At 68.9% G+C, this 9,340-nt stretch overlaps 1 protein-coding gene across 2 annotated transcripts in view; it reads right to left on the bottom strand.

The window, feature by feature from the left end:
- MLLT1 (MLLT1 super elongation complex subunit) overlaps positions 1-9,340 on the bottom strand; it is a 64,830-nt gene that overhangs the window by 1,979 nt on the left and 53,511 nt on the right. For both annotated transcript variants that reach the window (XM_062178349.1, XM_062178350.1), the window contains exons 5-11: positions 9,141-9,266; positions 5,780-6,331; positions 3,095-3,182; positions 2,026-2,134; positions 444-543; positions 246-317; positions 88-159 (exon numbers count right to left, since the gene is read on the bottom strand). In XM_062178349.1, coding sequence (XP_062034333.1) covers positions 88-159; positions 246-317; positions 444-543; positions 2,026-2,134; positions 3,095-3,182; positions 5,780-6,331; positions 9,141-9,266 — 1,119 coding nt within the window. The remainder of the gene's footprint in view (positions 1-87; positions 160-245; positions 318-443; positions 544-2,025; positions 2,135-3,094; positions 3,183-5,779; positions 6,332-9,140; positions 9,267-9,340) is intronic.

Raw genomic sequence — 9,340 nt, 5'->3', positions numbered from 1 at the left:
AGGGGGCGGGGACGCTGGTGGCCTCAGGCTGGGGGCTCAAGGGCCGCCCTGCCCCCTCCCCGCCTGCTGGGCCGGCCCCCCCCTCACCTGCTGCAGCACGTTGCGCTCCCGCAGCGCCATCAGCCGCCGGTGCAGCTCCACCAGCTCGTCCGTGTAGGCCTGGGGGCGCGCAGTGGGGCTTCAGTGGGTGCTGCAGCCCCGCCCGCGGGCAGCCCACGCCCCCACCCCGCAGCCCGCGCCCCCACCTTGTCGTAGCCGCCCTTCTTGAGGATCTTGTCCGGCTTGCTGCAGGGCTCCGGGCTCCGCCGGCCGGGCGCCTGCAGGAACCAGGTCTGCTCAGCGCTCACCCAGGCCTCCCGTCCCGGCGCCCAAGCCGCCCTCGGCCCCGATCTCCAGGGTGCGGACTGGGTACCACAGGGCACGCTGGAGCCGCCCAGGCTCACCTTGCTGTTGGGTGGGGGTGGCTTCTGGGGGGGCGGGGGCTCACGGCCGGGCAGGCAGGAGTCTGCGCTGTTGTCACTCTCGCTGTCGCTGAAGCTCAACCTGAGACAGGCGGTGCCCAGAGTGAGGGCTGCGGCTCCCCTCGTACAGCCCTGGCCGAGGCAGTGTGCGGAGGCGACAGGCCCGCGGGAACACAGGGCCCTCGCACGGACCCCGGCTGGCGCCGCCTCGCGGAGAACCTGTCCCCGAGGGCCACGGGCAGCGCGGCACCACCCTCGGCAGCTCCGCGACACGGAGGCATCGGCCTCACCCCCTGGGTGGGCCTTGGCTTCCTCACAGGACGGGCCTGGCGTTGTGCCCAGCAGGTGAGAGCCGCTGCCTGCAGCCCAGCATCCCGTACGGGCCCCAGTGTGGCTCCCGGCCGCTCCACTTCCAGTCCCGCTCCCTGCTAACAATGCGCCTGGGAGAGCAGCGGAGCACGGCCCGAGGGCTTGAGCCCTGCGGCCAACTGGGAGACCAGGAAGAAGCTCCTGGCTCCCGGCCTCAACCTGGCCCAGCCTCCGCCGTGGCGGCCATTTGGTGAGTGAACCAGTGGATGGGCGATCTCTAACTCTGCCTTTCAAATAAGTAAAATATAAATTTTAAAAACAAAGGCACAGGACAGCAGCACGGGGGTGGTGCTGCCGCGCCTGAGGGTCCTGCCCCTGGCCTCAGCTTTCCCGGCAAGGCTGCCTGGGCAGGACGGCGACACCGCGCACCCCGCTATCCTCGGCGCCTCCTGCGGCCTCCAACAGGCTGGCTGACTGCGGTCGGGGGCGGGCAGCAGTGCTCAGCCCCCAGCGGTGTGTGTCCTGAACCTTCTCCCACGGCAGCGGCCCGGCCCCCTCCCCAGCCCCTTCATCTCCAGGCCGGGCTCCACCTCACTGGTTACCCAGGTGACACTGCTGCCCACGGCCACGGCCACGGCCACGCCACTTTCACCTCTTCCCTGTGTCCAGCAGGTGGCAGCTGGGTGCCAGCCAGACCCCGGGCCTCCCAGAGAGCAGGCCAGGTCAGGAGGGGCAGCCCTGCCCGTGTGGTCCGAGCAGGGCTGCTCAAGTCCCTGTGCCGCACTGCCAGCCCCGAGAAGGGGACCCACGACTGTGTCCTCGCTCAGCAGGCAGAAGCCGCGGACGCCGCCCAGCCACTGCCTGCTCCTGGCTCGAGTCCGGAGGCCGAGGCCCTGCGCGGCCACACTTTTTCCCTGGCGGTCACCTGCCCGGGGGTCCTTCCCAGAATTCCCTGGGGCCCTGGTGGCACAGACCACGGCCACTCCTGGCTGAAAGAGGAGCCACTGAGGCCCCCAGGAGGGGGGCTGGGGAGTGCCAAGGTGGGGTCACTCCCAGGACCCTGGACTGTGTCAAGGCCGGCTCAGGAGGGCCAGATGTTGCTGTCCCCGACCCTGTCCCCAGACAGGGCTATGGGTCGGCCCTGCCCCTACCCTCTGCAATATGGAGACAGTGCAGAGCACCGCCCACCAGGGCCCCGTGACCCCAGCCCACCCAAGGCCCAGGGACCTCAGGACCCGACGCCCCGCCCGGTCACCTGGAATCCCGTCCTGGGTTTGTCTTCACGGTGGCCTCGTCGCCTGATGAAGAGTCGTCCTCGTCGGACTCTTCTGACTGCAGGTCCTCCACCATGGAGCGCAGGGGTCCTGGGGAAGTGCGAGAAGGCCTCCGCCCGCTGAGCTCGGCGCTGTGCCCCCCACCCCCATCCACGCGCAGACCCCCATGACCCTAATGCACACCCGGGGAGCCCTTCCTGCCAGCCTCCTGAGGGACCCCTGTGCCCGCCCTGCCTACCTTCCCGGGCCTGTTCACAGGCCCCGGGCCCGTCCATCGGTGCCGCTGAGGGGAGGCGCTCCTGCCCCCAAGTGCAGAGTCTGGGGCTCTCCCTCGGTGGGGCGGGCGCAGCGGCCAGAGCCGGGCTTGGACGCTCTGCTCGGGCCACAGGGTCCCTCACCCAGCCACCCCTACTCAGACCTGCCCAGGCCCCACCTAATTCCCTCTGGCTGCTCGCAGCCCACCGTCCTCCCCTTTCTCCAGAGGCACCCGTTCCAGTCCCCTACAGACGGCATCTTGGTTTATATTCCTGTTACCATGGCAACGGAGGGACACAAAGCCCTCAATTACCTTGGTCACGTGGCCTGGCTCCAGCAGGTTCCCTCCCTTCCCGGAGATCAGAGCACTCATCCCCCAGCACACGCCTGAATCCCAGGCCAGACCCCCCAGCCACTGCCCCCCGTGCCCCCAAAGGATTCCCGCCATCGGGGGAGGTGGCACACTCCCTCCCGCAGCTCTGAGCGAGGGCGCCGCGGTCCCTGGGTCCGTGCGAGCTGCTGGGCCCTGGCCGCTCTCTCCCCGTGCCCAGGGCCCCTCCGCTCCAGGGCAGCCCCGGGGCCTCCTGCCTTCCCCACAGCAAACCCCACACTTGGTGACAGGGAGCTGCTTCTGCCCCCGCGCCTCCCCTCCCTCCCTGTCCCTTTCAGACTCAGGGCGTGCTGCTTTCTGTAGCACAGTCCCACGCCAGTCAGGGAGTGACGGTGAACCCTGACCCCGGGCGGCTGCCCCACAGGAACCCGCCCGCTTCCGCCCGTCCCCGTCTCATGACGCACCTTGGCTGTGGTTCTGAGACGGCTCAAAATCCGAGTCTGAGCTGGAGTCCGAGCTGGAGCTGGAGTTGGACGGGCTGGACGGGGCGGACTTCACCCGGCAGGGGCAGGCGGGTGGGGGAGGGGAGAATGACACCTTTCAGGCCAGAGCGGGGGGGAGAAGGCGCTCTGGGGTCCCCACAGGGCCCCTGCATGCCTCGCCCAACCCAGGACATCAGCAGTGTGACCTCCTTTTTCCCTCTGAGGACCCGGTACAGCAGAGCCCGCCCTGGGTACCCATTCTCTTTCCCACCACGGCACTGTCCTGGGCCTGAGGGCCCAGTGCACGCGTGTGTGCGCTGAGCCAGGCACCCTCCCCCCACCCCGCCGCAGCCGTCTCCCCCCAGCGTGGTCGCCAGGGAGCAGCCAAAGCTAAAACAAACGTGACAAAGAAACTGAAGGGGCAAGAAGGCGGTGAGGGGGCCTGTGTGAGGGCATGGGTGTGCGAGCGGGGGCCTGGGCTGGAGGGCATGGGGCTGCGCCTCCTGGGAGCACAGCAACCGGTCACTGCGAGTGCCTGCCCCACAGAGCCCTGAGGCTGGGCCAGGACCCGGATGCTGCCCGTTCCGGGCTTGGCCTCAGCCGGAAGCTCTGAGGGCAGAAGCCGAAGCCTGAGCCTCGCAGAAGCTGCCCGGCCGCTGGAGCTGCTCACACGTGACTGTCCAGCCTGCCTCAGCTGCCGCCAGCCAGGGGAGACGACCCTGGGACAGGGCTCAGGACCTCGGGACGCCGAACGCCACATGCTCTGGGGCCCTTGGCTCCTCCCCATGGCGTCTGGGACAGGGCGGCCCCACCCCGCAGAAGGGGCGCAGGAAGGCCCAAAGCCTCTCCTCTCTGTGAGCAGGGGGTACCTGAGAGGGAGGGGCCTCTGCTCCTGACCCAGCCCACTCCACACACACCCGCCAACCCCTGCTCGCCCACCCTCTCAGCAAACGGCCTTCCCTGGGCAGCACAGCCCCCTGCACACACCCGGTGCCTGTTCTAACACTGGCCCCACTTCTAAGCCTCGGCTTCCCCCTCTGTGTGTGGAACCAGCCCTGCAAGCCAGCTCAGCAGTGCCACCTGCAGGAAGGCGGCCCCCACGGCCTCCCACGGGTCCCCAGTCCACAGGGGGGTCAGCCTTTCCTCCCGTGTGGACCTGGGGCGGGGGAAGCATCCAGAAGGCTTCAGCCAGACCCCTGGAGGCGTGGCCAGAGTCCAGCATGGTGCTGGAGCAGCCCGAATGCCTGGTGCAGGACCCCAGAGGCCCAGCCTGGAGGCCGGGACGCAGCAGCTGCCCAGCGGTCTCGGAGTGCGGGTGAGGGCTGGGCACGGACTTCGGCGGTCACGGCCACGGCTTTCTAGCAGTGGAGCCGCACGCAGCCTCCAGCGAGACTCGGCCTGAAACGGGCAGGGGGAGGCCAGGCAGCCTTGCCCACCCCACAAACCTGGACTTCACGGAGGCCCGTGGTGGCCAAGGCCCTGCCCGGAAGCCACTCTGCACAGGAGGCTAGGAACTCCCGGGCCTCCCCATGTGGCTCCTGCCTCAGGAGCCCAGTGTGTAAGGCCACGGAGCTGGACGCCAGCCCCAACCCTGTGCAGTTTCCACGTGAAGGGGACCTCCCTGCTAGACAGCCTGGGTGTCCCCTGTCAGGGCAGGGGTCTGGGGCAGGCCAGCTGGCGGGTGGGGCCTGCGGACTCTCAGCCTCAGCCGCCCTCCACGGCGGTGCCCACCCAGCCGTGGTGCACAGGGGCCTGGAGGCGGCCCCGGCACCTACCCCCTGGCCTAGGGGCTCTGGGCAGGAAGACGTGGGTGAGCACCTGCCAGGCCTAAGGCTTTGGTGAGGTGGCTCTGGGGCCCCAGCAGCTGCGGACCGCCAGCAGGTGACACTGCCAGGTGACACCGCGTCTTCCAGCAGCTGGTTGTGGGACGCACACCAGCTTCTGTGTCTCTGAGCCAAGGGGACGCAATGTCACCACCCCCAGCCTGACAGCCCCCATCCAGCGCTGTCACCTGCCACCAGGCAACCCTCAAGAAGCCAACACTGCCTTCCCCTGAGACCCTCATTCAAGTGGAGCTCCCTGCAGCAGTGCTGGGGGCTGCCCTAGAGGGCGGGACTTGCTCACGCACGCACCCAGGCTTCCATTCTCTCAACTCCAGACACAAGCGCAGTGGTCGAGACACTGCCGCCACCATCCACGGCCTCCCAGGAGGCCTGGCTGTCAGGCCAAGAGGCTGGCTGGACGGTGGGTGGCCTGCAAGGAGCTGTCTGGACACAGCTGCAAAACTAGCCCTGGCACCGCCTCTGTAGGGGCCAGGCTGTCCCTGAGGGGCTGACCAGACACCCAATGTCCCTCCTGTGTGCGGCAGGGGGACTGGGCCCAGGAGCGGAGCAGCAGGAAGACCTGGGGGATGAACTCCTCCCAGCTGACCACGCGGGGACTGAGAGCCCATCAGCTGCCCAGGCCCACGCAGGCCACCGCACAGGGCCTCAGGCATCGTGCTGCCCGGAGCCACCACGAAGGCTCGTGGGGACTACGGACTCCGCCTCCCGGGGGCCCTGACCCAAGGCAGAGGCTCACTGAGCAGGACGTGTGTCCGGGCTGTGGGTTCCAGTCCCACCTCCCCCGCCAGGCCCGGCCGGCAGGGAGGCCGTGCCCCCCACTCACCTCTGACTTGAAGGAGGCCTCGTCCTCCGAGTTGGACTCCTCCACCTCCAGCGCCTTCCGGGCCTCCCTGGGCTCGCTCTCGGCCTTCACCTTCTCCCCTTTGCTGCTGCTTTTGTCCTTGGCCGGCTTTTTGTCCGGGAAGGAGGAAGACGAAGTGCGGGGCGAGGTGCCCGGGGCGCTCCGGGAACCCTTCGAGCTGCTCTTCTTCGGCTTTTTGGCGCTGGGCTTCGGCGAGTCCGCGGCGGCCGGCCGCTTGCTGGAAGCCTTGGGCAGGGCTGGGGGCTGGGGCCCCCCTTTGGGGGACAAGCTCTCCAGCTTGGCCTCCTTCAGGGCCATCTTGGGCTCCTTGAACGCAGCCTTGGGCGGCGGGGCCTTGTCCTCCTTGGGCAGCCGGCCCTCGGCCAGCTTGCGCGCGTCCTTGCTGCCCTTGGCCTGCTCGCGCTCCAGCTCCCGGGAGGAGCCCTTGCTCTCCGAGTCCTTCCGCGGCCGCTCCCGCTGCTCCTTGGTCACCTTGTGCGGCTTCGAGGCCTTGCTGCTCTCCTTGTTGGCGTCCTGCAGGGCCGAGGCGGGGGCAGGTGGGGGAGACGCAGGGTCACACGGCGTCCCGGGGCCGCCCTGCTCCACCCCGCCAACCTGCCAAGTGTACCTCACCCGATTCAGGCTCAGCTACGGCGAACCTCTCAGAGCGGGGGTCAGGCAGCAGGTGAGCTCACAGGGAGCAGTGCCCGCACCCAGCACTAGGAGGTGTCAGCGGGCCAGACCCCTCTGAGCTGAGCGCAGTCACACAGAGGGGCACCCCGCGGCGGCTGCCCTCGAGACCCGCTGGCTCTGGGGGTGCGGGGGGCGGCCTCACCCCTTCCCCGGCTTCCTCTTGGCCCCAGCACCGCTCTCCACCTCAGTGTTTCCTGCTCTGCTGCCCTCGGCCCGCCCCAGCTGTCCAGCCCGCTCCAGCCTGACCCAGGCAGGTGACACTGACGAGCGCCCGCTGGGCTCCTGCTCCAGGCCTCTCGGGATCCAAGCCATCTGGGTGGTGAGACAGGGAGGTCTCAGCCGTGGAATTCAGAGCGCAGCGTGGAGCCCCCGTGAGGATACAGGTGGAGCGGAGGCTGAGAGCAGCCCTGCCAGGGCCCCTCCCAGGTAACTGTCTACAACCCCACTACCCACACCTGAGGGGCGGCCATACGTCACGGGGCAAGGGCACAGGCCTGGCACCCGGCGAGCACTCAGCTCTGATGGTCACCACTGCCACGTGCGGCCTGGGCGTCTCCAGTCGCTCCCAACATGAGGACGGGGACGAGGGCCCATCAGTCCCCATCTCAAGGCCGCCCACGACCCCAGAACAGTGAAGCACGGAGGTTCAGAGAAAGAGCGAGCAGCCCGACTGCCCGAACCCAGCCAGCGCCACAGGGAGCCTCCACGGCAGGCACCTCGGGGTGAGCGAGGGCCCTCACGCCTGCCCCCGAGGGTGCACGTCCTGCTGGCCTTGCCACCTGAGGCAGGGACTGGAGGGGCACAGAAGCACCACAGGCTGATCCACCTGCAGCTCGCCAGCGGGCCCCTGGCTGTGGGAGGTCCAGGCTCTCCAGGCCCAGGGGGCACAGAAGCACCACAGGCTGATCCACCTGCAGCTCACCAGCGGGCCCCTGGCTGTGGGAGGTCCAGGCTCTCCAGGCCCGGGGGGCACAGAAGCACCACAGGCTGATCCGCCTGCAGCTCGCCAGCGGGCCCCTGGCTGTGGGAGGTCCAGGCTCTCCAGGCCCGGGGGGCACAGAAGCACCACAGGCTGATCCACCTGCAGCTCGCCAGCGGTCCCCTGGCTGTGGGAGGTCCAGGCTCTCCAGGCCCGGGGGGCACAGAAGCAACGGGCAGCTAACATCACTGCCCCGGGGGAGAAGCCACTCACGGGCCGCGCCCTCCGAGGGCCACACAGTACTGTGACAGCTCAGATGCGGGTCTGCCCGCAGGCAGGGCCTCGGGGAGAGTGGACAACAGAGATGGACCTCAGCAGGACCTTGTGGCACCTGAGAAGCCCACGCAGACGCTGCCTCCCGCAGCCCGAGGTTCCCAGGTGCAGGGCAGGTGGAGCCGGGGACCTTGCCCACAGCCCTGACCTCAGCAGGACCTCGCGGCACCTGAGAAGCCCACACAGACGCTGCCTCCCGCACCCGAGGTTCCCAGTGCAGGGCAGGGGGAGCCGGGGACCTTGCCCACAGCCCTGACCTCAGCAGGACCTTGCGGCACCTGAGAAGCCCACGCAGACGCTGCCTCCCGCAACCGAGGTTCCCAGTGCAGGGCAGGGGGAGCCGGGGACCTTGCCCACAGCCCTGACCCAGCTTGTAAGCCCAGCTGGTGTCCCTGCCAGGGGGCTCCCAGGGTCCGGCAGCCCCTGCAGACACAGCTCTGCGGCCACAGGGTGTCCCCACCACGCGGGAGGCACTGCTCCAAGCGGCTACCGGCTGCTGGCAGTGTCCAGGCGATGTAGCAAGCAGACAGCAAGCCCCCTCTCCACTCTGCTCAGACTTCCAAAGAAGCCTGGGGGCGCAGAGCCCCGCAGGAAGCCCTCTGTTCTTCAAACTCTGCAGGGGGCCCGGGAGCCCGGGTAGGACGTCCCGCCCCTGCTCAAAGACCGAAGACTGAGGATGCCTGAGACCTGCTTCTCCTGTGGGGTCACACACAGGTGAGCTCCCTGCACGACGTGGGGGCCCAGGCCCACACCAGCCCCAGGAAAGAGGAGGAAACACAGAGAAGAGAGGACAGACGTGGGCTGTGGGACTTTGACCAAGGCATTGGGAGGGATGCACAGGCACGGCGCTGTGGGCACGGCGACCTGGCCCAGACCTTCGGGAAGGTTGCGAGAGGCCTCAGGACGGCCCAGTGCCCGGCCCGACTGGGCCGCGCTGAGAAGGCAGCACGTCTGCTCTAGGGAACCCAGCTCTCCGGGCGACCCTGCCTCGGCCCCTCCCCACGCAAGCCCTGCCCTGTGGCAGCCACTGGCAGAGAAGCAAAGCCTGGAACAGCCAAAGGCAGGCACAGCCCAGGCTGCAGACCCCAAGAAGGCGGGCGGCCGGGCGCGGCCCAAGACGGAAACGGCCTGACTCCCGGCGGCCGGAGCGAGCGTGCGGGCAGGGGCTGTGGCGGGACAGTCCCCAGCGCCGGCTCAGCAGTCTGGGCAGCTTCGAGACGAAGGACAAGGCCCCGGGACGACTCGGCCTACGCCTCGCACCCTAAGGAAGCGGCAGGGAGTGGCGGGGAGCAGAGCGCTCAGGAGAAGCCGCCACGGAGCGAGTGCGGCTGCGGAAGGCCCACGCGGCAGCGGGAGGGCACCCGGCCGGGCCGGGGCTGGGCCTTCCGCCTCACTAACCTTGCAGCCGTGGGACGGTTTGGTCTTCTTGGGGTCAGAGAAGGCAGAGAGTGGAATTGTGGGTAACATGGGGTAGTCGGGGCTGGGCCTGGACACCGATTCTGCTCCTTCGGGCATTACCATCACCTAGTGACAAAGAAGAGACAGGCGTTACAACGCGGGAGCGAGCATGGCTGACGCCATGGAACGGGGCCTGAGCA

The sequence above is a fragment of the Lepus europaeus genome, chromosome 20 (genome assembly GCF_033115175.1).
Source record: "Lepus europaeus isolate LE1 chromosome 20, mLepTim1.pri, whole genome shotgun sequence".
NCBI classification, from domain to species: domain Eukaryota; kingdom Metazoa; phylum Chordata; class Mammalia; order Lagomorpha; family Leporidae; genus Lepus; species Lepus europaeus.
Note: the sequence above shows the minus strand (reverse complement) of the source record. Positions and strands in the feature narration are given on the sequence as shown.